Below are 16,814 nucleotides of genomic sequence, written 5' to 3' on the forward strand. Positions count from 1 at the left end.
CACAAGGTCACCGCGGGGCAGGCTGTTGTGGGGGACAGAGACCCTTCCAGGGGCTGGGCAAGCGGACAGGAGAGTGATGGGGAGGATCCCAGGCTGGGTCCAGGGCTCACTAGCAGGAGTCGGCGGGGGGGTGGGGGGCTGCGCGGGGCCGGGCCGCCCAGCGTCCGCAGACCCCAGTGCGGAGGTTGGCCGCTAGCTGGGCGCTGCCGCGGAGCCTCCAGGTCTTTTTCCGCGGGACGCGCCAGGCCCGCCAGGCGCGGGCGGATTCGTTGGCCGCATCTTTGAGCCTCTTCCTCTTCCATTCTAGGCTGCCGCGGGCCCCGCGGAGCGAGACCACCTGTGAGGGCAGCTGAGATTGGCGGAGGCGGTCATGTGGGCGGTCACGTGCTGCGGCGAGCTCCGTCCAAAAGAAAATGGGGTTTGGTGTAAATCTGGGGGTGTAATGTTATCATATATCACGCTACCTCGTAAAACCGACACTGAAAGCTGCCGGACAACAAATCACAGGTCAAAATTATGAGTTCTTCGTATTATGTGAACGCGCTTTTTAGCAAATATACGGCGGGGGCTTCTCTGTTCCAAAATGCCGAGCCGACTTCTTGCTCCTTTGCGCCCAACTCACAGAGAAGCGGCTACGGGGCGAGCGCCGGCGCCTTCGCCTCGACCGTTCCGGGCTTATACAATGTCAACAGCCCCCTTTATCAGAGCCCCTTTGCGTCCGGCTACGGCCTGGGCGCCGACGCCTACGGCAACCTGCCCTGCGCCTCCTACGACCAAAACATCCCCGGGCTCTGCAGTGACCTCGCCAAAGGCGCCTGCGACAAGGCGGACGAGGGCGCGCTGCACGGCCCGGCTGAGGCCAATTTCCGCATCTACCCCTGGATGCGGTCTTCAGGTAGGCGCAGTCGCTAGGCGGGCCGGGCTGGCGGAGCGGGACAGGGAGCGGGAAGCGCGGGGCGCGGGGCCGGAAGAGCGGAGACAGGCTGTTGCCGGTAGCCCCGTGACTCCCGGCTCAGCCTTTCTGGTTTTAATTAGAGCGGAGACGCCATTGCGTGGAGCCCATAGCATTGTATGTAAATGAGGCCCGTAAAACTTTTTATAGCCCAATTAATGGGTTCGATCCTCGTAAATTTATTTAACTCCTTTTGCCTTGGAATTTTAACATTAAGTTTGTTCGCTATTCTCTCTTTCTCCCTCCTCTGTCACCCTCCCTCCCTTTCTTCTTCTCTCTCTCCTCCTTTTCCTTGCTGCCTGGCTTTTCTTTCTCAAAAGCTGGGAGAGCCAAGCCCTCCCGGGCCTCTCACCCGACCCTGTGCCAGGAGCCATTTCAAGATGGGGGCGAGGGAATGAGGACAGAGGGTCGGGGTGCCCCAGGAAGGTCCTGGGGATGAGGGCTCAGGCTGCTGGGAAGGGTCGCCCATTTGCCTAGCAAGGCAGGGGAATGGCCGGGCTCATCTTTGAATGGCAAAAGTGCGGCGTTTCCCACTTGCTCACACTCTGTATTTACAGTTTTCCTTTGTCAGGGGAAGCAAGACATTGTGGAAGCTTAGCCGGCTGGAAAGGTCGGTTGTAAAGTTGGGATTCTGTGCCTTTGCTCATTACAGAGCTGCCTGCGCGTCTGGCACTGCAGTTGGGGTCTTTCTCTAACACTCCCCCTCTTCCCCTAGCTCAGTTCGGGGCCTGGGGCAGAGGGGGATGCTCGCCGGGGACTAGGCCAGGAGGAAGGTGCGGGCTCTGGGACAGCAGCCTAACGAGTGCCCTGTCTACTTGTCTGTCCTTGTGTTCATGTGTCTGCATGTCTGTTCTCAGGACCTGACAGGAAGCGGGGCCGCCAGACCTACACGCGCTACCAGACGCTGGAGCTGGAGAAGGAGTTCCACTTCAACCGCTACCTGACGCGGCGCCGCCGCATTGAAATCGCCCACGCGCTCTGCCTCACCGAGCGCCAGATTAAGATCTGGTTCCAGAACCGCCGCATGAAGTGGAAGAAAGAGCATAAGGACGAAGGTCCGGCTGCTGCCGCAGCTCCTGAGGGCGCCGTGCCCTCTGCCGCCGCCACCGCTGCCGCGGACAAGGCCGAGGAGGAGGACGATGATGAAGAAGAGGAAGACGAGGAGGAATGAGGGGCCGATCCGGGGCCCTCGCTGCACCGGACAGTCGGAAAAGCATCTTTAAGAGACTCACTGGTTTTACTTACAAAAATGGGAAAAATAAAAGAAAATGTAAAAAAAACAAAACAAAAAAAACCCAACCCAGTCCCCAACCTGCACTCTACCCACCCCCATCACCTACTCCAGCTCCCACCTTTTGTGGATTGAGCGGCCGCAGAGACTGGGTTGCCTTGGATTCCCTCTGCCTCCGAGGACCCCAAAAGACACCCGCAACCCCAGGCCAGCCGGCCTTGCTCTGGCGCGGCCAAAATACTACCTAGCACAGGCCTCTGATCGAGGCACCCCCAAACTACCTATGTATCCAGCCCCAGAGGGCCTCCATTCCCAGGAAGTCCCTATGTATCCGAACACTGGCAGACACCCAGCACCACCCTCCCAGACGCGCAAGAAAGTGAATCTCACTACTACCTACTCCCCTAAAACTACCTATTTTGTGCTGGCTGGCTTGCCTGCTACCTAGTGCCGACTGCTCCCAGGCAAGGCCTCTGCTGCTTACAGCCCACAGCTTTTGGGGTCCCTGAGGCTGCCCTGAGAATGTGCTGAATCCAGGATCAGGGTATTGGCATCTATTTAAATTGAAAAATAATATATTTATTCCAAAAAGCATTCTAAGTGCTGCACCCTAGAATCAATCCCTCCTTCTCTGGCTTGGCACCCAAAGCTCAGGCCCATCAACCCCCACTTCTGGAGGGGAATGTTCCTGAGCTAGCTGCAGATCTGTGGGTTAGCTTCTGCTTAGCAGGACTGTGGAGATGCTCCCAGCTTCGCTGTCCTTTCCTCTGGCTCCTGTATCTTACTGTTCAGCTGTGTTAAATATGTACGTCCTGACGTTTCCTATAATAGCAGATACTGTATATTTGAACAAGATTTTTTTTTAATCATTTCTATAGTCTTGGAGTTCATTTGTAAGGCAGTGTCTTGACAAACTCCAAGGCAGTGTCTTGGAGTTCATTTGTAAGGCAGTGGGGTGACTTTGTAGCATGGTTTGTTGTCTTGAGCTAACCGTAGTGGTTGGGGAGGTCCAATGCCCTCCGCAATGCCCTTCATCTCCTGTGTTGTCCTGTACCCTCCTCAGCTCCATCCTGGGGTTCAGGGAAGGCACACTTCCCAGCCCAGCTGTGTTTTATGTAACCGAAAATAAAGATGCTTGGTGACAAAGAAAAATGTGGACTGCCTTATCCAGAGAGGACTGGGAAAGGGGAGGTGAGCATGGCTGGAGGGCAAGGGGCAGTGGGGAAGCAAAAGTGGGGTGGCTGTCCTTGTGATGGTCCAAGTGTTGGGTGCCCATGTATTGGTGTCATGTATCTTTTTAATGTATTTTTATGTGTATATTTGTATGAGTATGTGCTTATTTTTCTGTGTATGAATTTCTGTGTGTGTGTACTCACCAATTCCACAACTGTGTATATTTTGGTGTCCGTAATTGGGTGCATGTGTTTCTGTGTGTCCATAATTGCATGTCATTCTGTGCCAACAATAGAGTGTATGCCCTTCCCTGTGTGCATAATTGTATATGTGCCTTTATCCATGAAGAGACGTTTGTCTGGTTTTTGCGTGTGCACTAACATCTTCTAGATCCCTTGAAAACGGAATCTTTGGTAGATATGTTATATTCTATGAATCTCCCTAAAAACCTCCATCAATTCCAAGAGGAAATTTCAAATCCACCCTTTCCTCTAAGGTTGAGCAGTGGGCTTGGGAAGGGGCATTACCCAGAGGCTGATTCCGGATTTCGCCTGCGCCCTGAACCCAGCCCCAGGCTAGGAAATGGGATTTAAGATCCCCACCCCGCCTGCAGGCGAAGCGAGGGCTCCCCAGGGTCCGGCACTGCAGTAGGTGGCGCGGGGGAGGGGCTAGGACGGCAGACCCCCGCTGGGCTGCGCAGCTTGGGCAGGGGCTGGGGCATCTGGATGCGGGGAAGGGGCGAGGGGCGAAGGGCGAGGGGTTGTGCGGGCAGCTCAGAGCATCCTGAGTTCCGCTTGCAAGACCTCGTCTCCAGTCTCCTGCCTGGGTTGGGCCCGCTTCTTATGGCTCTTTTAGTAAAACCGGGCCCAAAAGGGTCTGTAAAACCTGAGGCCCGAAGTCGGGGCGGCCTCAGTGGTAAGATGGCGCCGGTGTAAGAGCGGCCTCCTCTCAGTGATGGGGAAAGGGTCATAAATCCGTTGTTGTTTATGAAAATTTACAACTTTGCAATACAACTTTATGAGTTGTTCGGCCCTTCCATTGGCCGCTGTCGGTCATGTGGATGAGAACCGTGAACATGAACTTTTTTATAATTTCCCTTGCGAGAATAGAGCCGCATTCTTTTGCTCCGCTCCGTCCTGCCTGCTTCGGAGCTCTGCCTTCCAGCCCGGCTCGGCTGCGCTTTGTCCGGAGATGGCGAGCGAAGGGAAGCCCCGGCCAGGCCAGGCCTGGCGGCTCCCGCTGGAGATTGGGCGCGCCCCGTTCCCGGGGCCGCGGCGACAGCTTTGCAACTCGCCACCTGGCTAATTTCCTGCGTCCTCTGGCACCAAGAAAGAGGACAATTCGTCTCTCGGGCTGCCCAAGCGACAGCTGTCAGCGGGGCAGGAGCTTCTGGGAGCCACCGTCTGAAGGTGAGACATGTGGGGAGGAGATAGGAGCAAAGGTGGTGAGGTGACAGCCGGCGGCGGCAGCGGTGGGAGAGGGCACCCAGGGAGGCTTTAAGAGGGGCATACTCCCCCTTACCCATACTCACCCATTCACACTTGCCCCCATCACACACCACAGCCCACACACGTCACACACACAGGCAAACACTCGCGCGCGCGCACACACACACTCACACATACACACACACCACTCCCTTTCTCTCCCCCTCCCTGGCTCGCCTTCGAAGTAAGCGCCCGCCTTCCCTCGGCCCTCAGTGGCACAGCGCCCAGGCACAGGGCAGCATCCCTTGGGTCGTCTCTCTCCCCTTCCCTAGCGACCCCGTGAAGCCCAAAAGGAAGTGGCCCGGCACACTGTGTTCCCCGCCAGCCCTTTGGGTTTGGATTTTTATGTTTTCATTCATGGCCCTATTTGGTTTTGTTGCATTCCCCAACAACAGGAGACCGTTCTTGACCTGGGAAGGTGGGAAGAGGTGAGGGCAAAGTGCATTAATCCACAGGCATTTTATTAGCATCAGCACAGCACTTTCTACTCCGTGGGAATTGGTTTCGGAGAGAAAGGTAGAAGGGGGGAAACAGAAAAACTTACTAATTCAGCCAGAGTTCTCCGCTCGTTGTCGGCTTCCCTTCGCCCGGTTTTTCGGTGAGAGAGGTGTCTGAAGCGCTGGGAGGGGGAATAGGTGCGTGGGTGGAATTCTGTGTTGGAGGAGAGGATGGGATTAATTGGGTGTTACTTGGTGGGAAGTTTCGGTGCAGAGGACATAATGATGTTAGCGCCGGTGGCAGGGGCCCGCAGCTAAGGTTGAAGGAAGGACGCAAACCGAGTCTGGGCGATAGGGGGACCCCCCAATCCACCTTGGCGCAATGGACTGGCGACCGCACTCCCCACCTTCCGCGAGCGGGGAGAGGACTGTGGAGCTGCCCGGGAGGAAGCGCAGAGCGTGATGCTGGCGGTGGCTTTGCGTAGCGCGATGGCTCGAACTGTATGTAGCTCGGCCTAAGTGCACATCAGACCAGATTTGCCCCGGGAACTCCTCGGACAGCGACAAAAAAAGAGTCCGAGGTTCTTTTTGTTTGTTTTTTGTTTGGGTTGTTGTTTCCCCATCTTACGACAATATCTTGGTATGGATTCGATAAATAGGAAGGGGCTGTGGATGTTTGGGACGTTCGCCCGTGCTCTGTGTGCGCTCGGGGCGGATAAAGCGGCGCATTTGCATCCTAGGGCCGCTGGCTTCCTGACTGCGGCTGCCGCGGGCCGATTATTTATTGCGACTGTGCTGGCGCTCGCTGCTGCCACGCCGTGGCCGTCGCCGGGACCGGCGCCAGCTGCAGCCCGCCTCTTGCAGCCTGGCGCGACTGCTGTACTGGCCCCTCAGAGATTTCCCAGCAAGCAGGGTAGAGGGGGACGAAAGGGGACCTCGGGGGCGATCACCCAGAGCCTATTTGGCCGGGAAATCTCCCCGCCTCGGCTACCCCTGCCCGGAGCTGGACGCCGGTATAGACTCGGGTCCTCCCCCACCCCCACTCCAGCACCATGGAGACTGGTTGCACAGGCCGCCTGGCACGTCATGGCTGCTTCTGTCCAAACTGCGCGTCCCAGGGCGTTCCGGGGCGCACGCTGGTTCAGGGAACACTCTAGCTTTGGGATTCTGAAATCGGAGAGACTACCTGTAGTCCTGAGGCCTGTAGGCCTGGCTGCTCTGAGGAGGATTGGCTATGGCAAAGAAGGACGGCTTTGGCTCCAGGCGAGGGCCTGTGAAGGGCAGAGGCCGCACCTGTGTGCTTTGGGCTCTGGCCCGGGCTAGCGAGCTGGCTGGACCGAGGTGGCCTTCAAGGTCCCACACCTACATACTCCCAGACCACCCTCCAGGCTGGCGGAGGTGGAGCTGTTCAATGGGCATCCCAGGGCAAGGGCACACAGTGGGGCCCAGCTCGCCATCCTGCCCCCCTTGGAGAGAAACTGAAAGGTAAGTCGCTTTCTGCGTGGCTTTGGCAGGGAAGAGAGAGAGCCCTGGGGTGGCCATTCTCACCATCGCAGGAGAGGCTCTTTGGAGGGTCTGGGGTGCCTATTCTTGCCGGAATAGCCCTCTCTCTCTCTCTCTCTGAGACAGAGAGAGAGAGAGAGAGTGTGTGTGTGTGTGTGTGTGTGTGTATCTGGTTGGAGAAATGAATTGGTCAGCTGCCAACATGATATGCACTAGCCTTGGCTAACATGTAAAGATTCCAATGTAATATATATTTTTCCATCTTAGCGCCTATAGAAGCTAGAAATAAAATGTTTTCTGGCTCTTAGCTGAGAAATCAAATTCTCTTGTTAGCTGGAACAATAATTAGATCGAGAATCCTGGTCAAGGCATGACAAATAATAATAATAGTAAATTGACACTGACCCACCACTATGTGGGACATGGGGGAATGAAAAGGAAATCATAAATGTAAAGATTGATTGACATCTCCAAACGGTTATTTTCATCTTAAATAATAACTTGCTTAAAATCACTGTTGTCTGATAATTTTGTTTAAGAAAAAAATAACACAAACATGTTTTTCTTCAAACAGCTATTTTTAAAAGTCCCTTTTAATTTTTTCACTCGAGTTTTCATTTTCACCTATTAAATTCTTTCCCTGAAGTAATGTGTGGGAAATGCCCAATTCTATCATCTCGTTCGAGGCCCTGCTTTATATGCAAAGTAAACCCTTTCCAGGACGGATTGACTGGGGAACAGGCATCCGGCTTCCAGGGGTAGCCCCATTGCCGGGCTAGTAGCACTCCTTTTAGGAGTGCCTCTTGGGCTCTTTGGAGGTCGACCTTAGGCCAGTCCTTTCCCAATTTTTTCCCTTTGTGGGAGGAGAGTTCAGGAAAAAAATTGAAAAGCAAGGAATAGGCTAAGTCATTACTAGATTCCTACTGGAGCACTGCCAATTGCCACCTCTCCACTAAGTCCTGAACCGGGTGAGCCTGCATTGGCTAGGGTTTTACAGATCTTGTAAACAGTCTCCAGAAATCCATCCAAATCACGTAAATAGTCTTTCTTCAACCTCCACAGAATTGAGGATTTTAAAGCTAATTCAAGGGCTTTTACAAGCCCAACAAACACAGTTGTAAAAATGCCATTGGGCTGCTATCACATTTTACAAAACGAGATTGATCCATGTGTTGTAAAAGTAAACTATCTCGAAGGCACACCTCTCAGGCAAGAGTAAGCAGCCCAGGACAGGATTTTAATGTCCTGTCTGGGGACCGCCAGGCCTGGGACAGCAGTGAAAGCAATTCAGGATTTCTGGAGCCGGTGAGACAACTATTCCCGGTTCCGGAGCGACTGAGGAGCGGCAGCCCTCCCTTGCGGTCCCAGGAAGGGCAGTAAAGAGGGCGGCCCCAGGACAGTGCCGGTTGTCGGGCGCCCCGGAAACCGAGCCCATCAATTATCCCGCGGCCTTGGGCCCCGCAGAGCTGCCCTCTGTGCCCAGCTTGGCCAGGGCCCCTGCGTCTTCTGTGCCTCTGGAATGTGGACAGAGAGATTCCACATCTGGATTTTTATCTGCCTCAGCTCTGAGCGGTTCTCGCAGTGGATGCTGAGTCCCCAGGCGCTGGGCAGGGGAGCAGGTCTCTCGGCCGGATTAGGAGCCCAGTCTCACGGCCGCTGCTCTGTCGGTCCTTTCTTGTTGAAACCAGTGGTTTCTGGCCTCTCAATTCCCTGGGTTCAAAGGTGAGATGGGGACGCTCAGCTGGAAGGGGTGCTTTGAGACCAGGCAGGCGCGGGCCATTGAGCCCCTTGGGACTCAAACAGGATGTGTATGTGGGAGGAGGGAATGGGTGGGAAGAACCTACGTTTGGCTGAGTCCTGGTCAGCTGGAGGTGATCCTTCAGCTCTGGGCTGCAAGGCCCAGGCCCCTGGCGCTAGCGGAGAAGGAGAGAATAAGGGAGTTCACCGATTCCTAAGGCGCACGAGTGAAGAGCATAGAGTAAAGGCCTGGTTTCTCATGGCCCTTGCTCCAGCTCAAGAACTCGCACCCACGAATAGGGGAGCGCTAGGGGAGGGGTAACTCGGGGCCATGCCTGGAGTGCAGGCCGGCAGGGAGCAAAGCCACCTTTGTCACTGCCCCTCCTGGCGCAGGACCTTCAGGTTTCCTGTTTGGAGGAGGAGGGGCAGGGAACCCGCAAAATTCAATAAAGCAAAAAGGGGAGGAGGAAGGAGGGGACCTGGCGGGGCCTTTGCCGCGGCCCGAGCGTTAGTGTCCCTACTCTGGCCTGATCTGCTCGCCCCTGAACGGGCCGTGCCCGCCGCTGGCGTTCGGGAAGAGAGCCGGGCCGGCTGGCTGTGCGCGCCCATTAATCTGCCGGGCGGGCGGCGGGCGGGCGGGCTGGGGGCTGTTTGTAACTTTGCTGCCTCGGTCGCCGCGGTCCCCGGGGAGCGGGCTCCGGCGTTCGCTCCCATTGGCCGCCGCCGCGTCAGCTGGTGCGATTTGCTGCTGTCGCTTTTGGCGTTCGGCCATCCAGAAACAAACCAGTTCGATGACTACTAATAGTTATAGCCAGATGTACTAATACACAACAAATCACAGTCCTGCAGAGGGGCGAGCAAATGAGTTCCTATTTTGTGAATCCCACTTTCCCCGGGAGCCTTCCCAGCGGCCAGGACTCCTTCTTGGGCCAGCTGCCCCTCTACCAGGCTGGCTATGACGCGCTGAGGCCCTTCCCGGCCTCGTATGGGGCGTCGAGTCTCCCGGACAAGACGTACACCTCACCTTGTTTCTACCAACAGTCCAACTCGGTCCTGGCCTGCAACCGGGCGTCCTACGAGTACGGGGCCTCGTGTTTTTATTCTGATAAGGACCTCAGTGGCGCCTCGCCCTCGGGCAGTGGCAAGCAGAGGGGCCCCGGGGACTACCTGCACTTTTCTCCCGATCAGCAGTACAAACCCGACAGCAGCAGCGGGCAGGGCAAAGCACTCCATGACGAAGGCGCCGACCGGAAGTACACGAGCCCGGTTTACCCTTGGATGCAGCGGATGAACTCCTGCGCGGGTAAGGCATATCCCAAGACAGTGGAGGGAGAGGGGAAAGGAGGCAGGAAAAGAAAGGAGGAGGAAACAGAGTAGAAAGAGGAATAGAGAGAAAGAAAGGAGGAAAGAACCAGCAAAGTTTCTTTGGCTTCTTAAAAGAGAAGAAAAAATCAGTTCCCAATGGGGCAATCAGGCAATGGCAGAGGAAGGGCAAGGCCCCAGTGTCCATGTAAGGTGACACCTTAGGGGAGGATGGGGGCACTGGCACGTATGTGAGACCTGTGACAGAGACAGCCTGAAGAGAGAGAGAGACTGGTGGGGAGGGACAGCCTGTCCATGCACCCTGGGTACCCTGCTCAGCTTCCCAAGCCAGAGGGCCTTTTGCATTGCGTCACTGATAAATACCCTTTGCTTCCCAACCCCCTCTCCTTTCTGCCCTTCAGAAACCCGTACAGAGAGGTGGCCATTTGGCCTCTTCCAATGTCTCCCCAAAGCCTTGGAGGGCCACAGCCCCAGACTCAGGATTTTTTCTCTCTCCTCCCTCATCTCCTCCCCCTTCTACTCAACTGCTCACTCTTAGCCAACTTCTGCCTTCTTCTGAGCCCATGCCTGAGCTTCATACACCTGTCTTGGAGGGACCCCCACCACCCTTGGGGATCTTTGGCACCAGATCAGACAGCCCAACACAATCCTACATTGCCAGAAATCCTAGACTACCTATAGCTCCATCTATTAGCCTCTGGTTTCCAAGGACTCCACAAGGAAACCCAAAGACTCGTAGGAATTCCCTAGGACACAGCCTAATGCGGATTGTTAAAATTATAATGTTTTCCATTAAAATCCACTTTATCCTTGGGGGAGTTCTGCATTTCTCAGAAGGGTCATATAATTTGGGAGAATGTGTAAAGATTCAAGAGGGCTGATCATTTTTAACTCTTCAAAGAAATGTGTTGAGTTCTGACATGGCTGGTCACAGTAGCATCCTCAGACAGACCACTATGAATTCAGAGTGTGTACACTACTTACACGGTTCCACACCACCCACCCCAGACACACACACACACACACACACACACACACTCTGCATTCCCCACAAAAACACAACCTGGGCGTCCCAAATTAAGAATGCTCATTCTGTTATTTTGCTTGTAATGGTTTTCCTATGAGGCAGATTTTTCAAAAACAGTAATGTCCACCCCAAGTCGTTATAGGTGGAAAACATCTCGCTTGGTATGAAATAATCTCCCATTCAGTACGCTTTGGGCCCCAGACATAGTGGGAGAGGCTGGAGTGGAGGCGGGGTGGTTTCCAGTCCGGGTGCCTCTTGTGGGAGGCACTGGGCTGACTGGGTCAACCCTCCAGGCTCTGGCTTACCGGCGCCCGGCCGTTTCTGCTCGCAGGTGCTGTGTACGGGAGCCATGGGCGCCGAGGCCGCCAGACCTACACGCGCTACCAGACACTGGAGCTGGAGAAGGAGTTCCACTTCAACCGCTACCTGACACGGCGCCGCCGCATCGAGATCGCCAACGCGCTCTGCCTCACCGAGCGCCAGATCAAGATCTGGTTCCAGAACCGCCGCATGAAGTGGAAAAAGGAAAACAAGCTCATCAATTCCACGCAGCCCAGCGGGGAGGACTCAGAGGCAAAGGCGGGCGAGTAGACCCCTGGGCAGGGACCAGGCCAGCGCTGCAACCTCTTTCGGCTTTGCCCCCTTGCCCTCGCCTGCTCCCCAACTTTTCTCCCTGCCTGCTCCCATCTGGGGGCTTCCTCAGCTTCAGGGGAGCCCAAAGCTTTGCAAGCGTCTGTGCATTTATTTCTTAAAAAACAAAGCAAAACCTCACACACAGCCAATACCAGCGGTGGAGCGGGGCGCACTGCACACACCCAGTACCTCTCCACAAGGATGCCCAAACTGGCTCTAGAGTTCTGGGGTGCGCCCTGAATGCGTCCGGGGCTCCTGTGCTAGTGCCTCTGAGCTCCCCGACCTCGGGACGCGGGGCTGCTGGGGAGGAAAGAGCCCTGGGCCGAGCCCCGTTTCATGTCTGGGCGTCTCTGCCTAGGTCCCTCGCCAGTAAGTCCCGAAGGGCATCATCAAATCATCTCTGGCCAGTGGAAAGAGGGGGTCTAAGAGCTGGAGCCCGGCCTTGTTGCGGCTTCCCAAGCCGCCTCCCGGAACAGGAAGCTCGAGGAACAAAGGGGGCCCCAACAGAGCCCAGTCTCTCGGTCCCGCGTGTGCAACCGTCAGTGGAAGAGAAGCAGCCTCAGCCGAGGCGAGTTAACCTGGGCGTGGGTGGAACATTACAGCCTGGGGAGCCCCTGGGCTCCCTCAGGCTCCCGGCTCCGGATTCCCGCTCCCTGCCTCCGATAGCGCCCGCGTCGCCGCCACAGCAGCGTTCAGGACCCAACGAGGGGCCCAGGGCCATGAGAGCCGCCAGAGTCCTGGCTTCCAGACGTGCCAGGGGCGCCTGCAACGCCGGGCCTCCAGCGGGGAGACTCCACTTGCCTCTCAGCTATATTTGTGATTTACTTGAGTCTTTCGGAGCCGTGGAAAATAACTACAGAGATACTAGGCACTGCCACGAAATGCTTCCATTATCGCCCTCATTTTACTCCTGGAGGTCTAAGCAAGACCCCAGTAACCCGCCCCACGGATCCCCAGACCCCAAGCAGCCTCTGTGGCTGCAGGGAGCCTGGGCCCACTCGCTGGGTTCAAGGAGAACCCTCCAACTTGGGGCCCGGCTGGCTCGAGGAACCGGACCCTGTGATGAAGATTTTCCAGGCTGGATACGTAAGCAAATCAAATAGCAAACTAATGACACGAAAACCATATTCACACGAAAGAAAAATCGACTACGGTTATAAAAGTGTATGGAATTTGACCTCGCCTTGGAGAAACACTACACAAAAGCTATCTTTAATAGACGCCTGTCATTTAAGAGCGGCAGGGACACTGTCCCTCATGCGCTCGCAAAAACAGAGCCGTAATTGTAGCTGCTGCTGCTGCGGGCAGGATTTATTTCTCCATTTGGCTAAATGGCTTTCCCCCTTCCCCGAAGGTGATATCTGTATTTTCAAAATTCAGAGCTGCTGGCAGGACGGGCAGTACCGACCCCAACCTCGACACAAAAATAAGAGGGGCTGCAAAACGGGGGAAATAAAGTTGTTGTAAATAAAATGCAAGTCACCACCTCCCCCCAATCCTCTGCATCTTCGCCCGGCGCGCGATCGGCAGCTGACGGCCTAACAATTGGTACATCCTAATGGAACTGCGAGGGAAATGCAATAATTTTGCCATAATGGGCTGTAACCTCAATTCGACCCCGGCCCTTGCAGCCCCCGGTCGGAAGCTGGGCGATGAGCCCTGCCTCCAGCGGGTGGCGCTCGAGTCCGACTGAACGGCGGCAACTGGCGGCGGGCACGCGCCCGGGGCGCGCGCGCCACCCCTCTCGCCTCCACCCAACTCCCCCATTAGTGCACGAGTTTACCTCTAGAGGTCATCAGGCAGGATTTACGACTGGACAACAAAAGCACGTGATTCGAAGTCGTACCCCATATTTGGGTGCCTACGTAGGAGGGAACCAAGTACATGTCCCAGTCATTTCCATAATTCATCATAAATTGTGCAAGGGTGCTATAGACGCACAAACGACCGCGAGCCACAAATCAAGCACACATATCAAAAAACAAATGAGCTCTTATTTTGTAAACTCATTTTGCGGTCGCTATCCAAATGGCCCGGACTACCAGTTGCATAATTATGGAGATCATAGTTCCGTGAGCGAGCAATTCAGGGACTCGGCGAGCATGCACTCCGGCAGGTACGGCTACGGCTACAATGGCATGGATCTCAGCGTCGGCCGCTCGGGCTCCGGCCACTTTGGCTCTGGAGAGCGCGCCCGCAGCTACGCGGCCAGCGCCAGCGCGGCGCCCGCCGAGCCCAGGTACAGCCAGCCGGCCACGTCCACGCACTCGCCTCCGCCCGACCCGCTGCCCTGCTCCGCCGTGGCCCCCTCGCCCGGCAGCGACAGCCACCACGGCGGGAAAAACTCCCTGAGCAACTCCAGCGGCGCCTCGGCCAACGCCGGCAGCACCCACATCAGCAGCAGAGAGGGGGTTGGCACGGCGTCCGGAGCCGAGGAGGACGCCCCTGCCAGCAGCGAGCAGGCGAGTGCGCAGAGCGAGCCGAGCCCGGCGCCGCCCGCCCAACCCCAGATCTACCCTTGGATGCGCAAGCTGCACATAAGTCATGGTAAAGCCAGCCTTTTTCTAAATCCACGCGACCTCGGGGACGCGGCTCTCGGTGCCCCCTCTCTCCTCTGCCGCCCTCTCCCAGTCTCTCTTGGTCTCATTTCTCCCAGCCCTGCGGAGCTCTCCTTGTCGTTCTCCCTCCCCTGCCTTCCTCCTTCCTCCTCTTCTTTGCAAGCACCCTGCGCTCACAGATAGTGGGGGAAATGGGCGTTCGCTGGGCCAGTTTAGACGTTGGAATGGGGAGGAAGCAAAACACCCACTGGAACCCTACGCCTTGGAACGCGCTCCCGGGTCAGGCCAGCAAAGCAAGGCGCAGAGAGGTAGAGGATGGCAGTAGCAGCCGTGAATCGGGCTTGTCAGGGCGGATAATTTATGAGGAGGGCTACGCTGGGGAAACAGCGTTACTAATTAGAGCCCCCGAAAAGGGGCTTGGGAGGAAGAATCGAGGCGAGAGCCTGTAGGATTCTGAATTTTGGGGGCAGGAGGGAGAGAGAAGGAAAGGGAAGAAAAAGAAAACAGGCGTCCCAACCCTGCAGGCTGGAAACGGGAGGCGGCTCTCGGGGCTGGAACTTTGAGGGAGGGTGACCCGAAGGCCACTTGGGCGCTCAGGAAAGGGCCTTGCTTCCTGGGTTTCTGTGCGGTGGGCAGCCTGGGAGGGCTGTGCCTCCCGATCGGGGCGCCCGGGGCAGGGCGGAGAGGGCAGGAGAGGGGCTAGGCAAAGCCGGAGTCCTCCGGGACACTGCCCCAGCCTCAGATAGGCAGATTGTTCCCAGGGTCCAAATCGTATTGTTTTCTTTCTAGAAAGGAAGAGGGAAGGAAATTCGGGAGGGGTGTGCGGGCTGGTAGGCAGAACTTGTTGAGCTTTTCGCCTGGGTTCGCTGCTCAGGACCCAAGCTTGTCCCCCTGGCGGACTTTGGAAGACAGGAGTTGGTGGCTAAACCGCTGACTTTTCTATTGCAGACAACATAGGCGGCCCGGAAGGCAAAAGGGCCCGGACGGCCTACACGCGCTATCAGACCCTGGAGCTGGAGAAGGAGTTCCACTTCAACCGTTACCTGACCCGCCGAAGAAGGATTGAAATAGCACATGCTCTTTGCCTCTCCGAGAGACAAATTAAAATCTGGTTCCAAAACCGGAGAATGAAGTGGAAAAAAGACAATAAGCTGAAAAGCATGAGCATGGCCGCGGCAGGAGGGGCCTTCCGTCCCTAAGTATCTGAGCATTTAAAGTACTGAGCAGTATTAGCGGATCCCGCGTAGTGTCAGTACTAAGGTGACTTTCTGAAACTCCCTTGTGTTCCTTCTGTGAAGAAGCCCTGTTCTCGTTGCCCTAATTCATCTTTTAATCATGAGCCTGTTTATTGCCATTATAGCGCCTGTATAAGTAGATCTGCTTTCTGTTCATCTCTTTGTCCTGAATGGCTTTGTCTTGAAAAAAAAAAATAGATGTTTTAACTTATTTATATGAAGCAAGCTGTGTTACTTGAAGTAACTATAACAAAAAAAGAAAAGAGAAAAAAACACACAAAAAGTCCCCCTTCAATCTCGTTTAGTGCCAATGTTGTGTGTTGCACTCAAGTTGTTTAACTGTGCATGTGCGTGGAAGTGTTCCTGTCTCAATAGCTCCAAGCTGTTAAAGATATTTTTATTCAAACTACCTATATTCCTTGTGTAATTAATGCAGTTGTAGAGGTAACTTGATGAGACACAACTTGTTCGACGTGTAGTGACTAGTGACTCTGTGATGAAAACTGTGACTCCAAGCGGTGTGTCCCTGCGTGCCTTTGTAGGACCCTTTGCACGAACTCTGGAAGTGGCTCTTATAAGTGCAGCTTCAGTGATGTATGTTTTTGTGAACAAAGTTACAAATATTGTCCAAGTCTGGCTGTTTTAAGCAAACTGTGATCAGTTTTTTTTTTTTTTGTATTTGTTTTTAAGGAAAAAATACTGACTGGAACAAAAAATAAACTTTCTATTGTAAGTTCTCTTGGTCTGGTTTGTGCCAAATAGTGAGCGGCTCTGTCTGCTTTTCTGTCTGTCCAGTCCTGGAAGCCAATGGGTCTGAGGCTACCTAAGCAGATGACCTGTGCAGGGAGACCTCATGCCAACACTGGCCCATCGCTTCCCTACCTCTGACCCATCACAAAGTTCAGGGCAGAAGGTGGAGAAAGCTGTAGGCTGTTCCAAAGCCTCAGGCCACCCTGCCCATCTCTGAGGAAACCAAGTTAACTTGCTGGGTACAAAAAAGAGAGAGCAAGAAAAAAGGAGAAAAAGCCCAGGGCTTTGTTAGCCGCCCTCAGGCCACACAGATCCTGCCTCTTTCTTAAGGCTGTCCTAGGCCTCCACTTGCTGAAGGCGCTGCTCTGTCTGGCTGTGGACCCCAAACCCTCTGCCCTTAACCCATCCCAGCACCCCTTCCCCACTCTTCACCCGGGACCCAGTTGGCTTCTTTTGCTACAATTAATTTGCTACAAATGGAAAGTACTTACCCCATCCTAGCTCGATTGGGAAACTCCTCAGAGCAGCTAAAGCGCAACTAGAGATTTGCACATTTACCGACCGCTTACACTGATGCAGTCTTTCCTTTTAAAAGTTATAAAACAGTAAACTTTATAAGCCCCAGTTCCGGCTATATGACATTTGGGTGCCAAATGAATAGGGTTTTGTCTATGAATTAGGTCGTAAAATCATCCATAGCACAGACAGATCGGCTCACTGGCTATAAAATGTCACGTGGGGCCATTAAAGTAAGTTTTATGGTTTTGG

The 16,814-nt window shown here is 55.0% G+C and overlaps 3 protein-coding genes across 4 annotated transcripts; all 3 read left to right on the forward strand.

Annotated features, from left to right (window-relative positions):
- Window positions 1-386: 386 nt before the first annotated feature.
- On the forward strand, window positions 387-2,251 carry HOXA7 (homeobox A7). The gene is made up of 2 exons (XM_055294465.1): window positions 387-895; window positions 1,810-2,251. The coding sequence occupies exons 1-2, from the start codon at window positions 517-519 to the stop codon at window positions 2,121-2,123; spliced, it is 693 nt and encodes a 230-aa protein (XP_055150440.1). The 5' UTR covers window positions 387-516; the 3' UTR covers window positions 2,124-2,251.
- A 4,229-nt stretch (window positions 2,252-6,480) lies between these two features.
- On the forward strand, window positions 6,481-16,033 carry HOXA5 (homeobox A5). 2 transcript variants are annotated; one of them, XR_010113727.1, is made up of 2 exons: window positions 6,481-6,765; window positions 15,010-15,079. XR_010113727.1 is itself a non-coding variant. In XM_055293594.2 (2 exons), exons 1-2 carry the CDS (start codon window positions 13,156-13,158, stop codon window positions 15,258-15,260), a joined length of 1,146 nt encoding a protein of 381 aa, XP_055149569.2. In that variant the 5' UTR covers window positions 13,134-13,155; the 3' UTR covers window positions 15,261-16,033. The 2 variants fall into 2 exon arrangements, 1 of the variants encoding a protein (XP_055149569.2); XM_055293594.2 differs by lacking the exon at window positions 6,481-6,765 and adding an exon at window positions 13,134-14,050 and having other exon boundaries at window positions 15,010-16,033.
- Window positions 9,295-11,820, forward strand: HOXA6 (homeobox A6). The gene is made up of 2 exons (XM_055293593.2): window positions 9,295-9,823; window positions 11,202-11,820. Exons 1-2 carry the CDS (start codon window positions 9,382-9,384, stop codon window positions 11,459-11,461), a joined length of 702 nt encoding a protein of 233 aa, XP_055149568.1. The 5' UTR covers window positions 9,295-9,381; the 3' UTR covers window positions 11,462-11,820.
- Window positions 16,034-16,814: the final 781 nt, after the last annotated feature.

This window comes from Symphalangus syndactylus, chromosome 9 (assembly GCF_028878055.3).
Source record: "Symphalangus syndactylus isolate Jambi chromosome 9, NHGRI_mSymSyn1-v2.1_pri, whole genome shotgun sequence".
NCBI classification, from domain to species: domain Eukaryota; kingdom Metazoa; phylum Chordata; class Mammalia; order Primates; family Hylobatidae; genus Symphalangus; species Symphalangus syndactylus.

Bases quoted from the DNA above. Each gene is read 5' to 3' on its own strand.
- HOXA7 (XM_055294465.1), top strand. From the start codon at position 517: ATGAGTTCTTCGTATTATGTGAACGCGCTTTTTAGCAAATATACGGCG. The intron at 896-1,809 runs GTAGGCGCAGTC...GTCTGTTCTCAG, and splicing joins CCCCTGGATGCGGTCTTCAG to GACCTGACAGGAAGCGGGGC.
- HOXA6 (XM_055293593.2), top strand. From the start codon at position 9,382: ATGAGTTCCTATTTTGTGAATCCCACTTTCCCCGGGAGCCTTCCCAGC. The intron at 9,824-11,201 runs GTAAGGCATATC...TTCTGCTCGCAG, and splicing joins GCGGATGAACTCCTGCGCGG to GTGCTGTGTACGGGAGCCAT.
- HOXA5 (XM_055293594.2), top strand. From the start codon at position 13,156: ATGAGCCCTGCCTCCAGCGGGTGGCGCTCGAGTCCGACTGAACGGCGG. The intron at 14,051-15,009 runs GTAAAGCCAGCC...TTTCTATTGCAG, and splicing joins CAAGCTGCACATAAGTCATG to ACAACATAGGCGGCCCGGAA.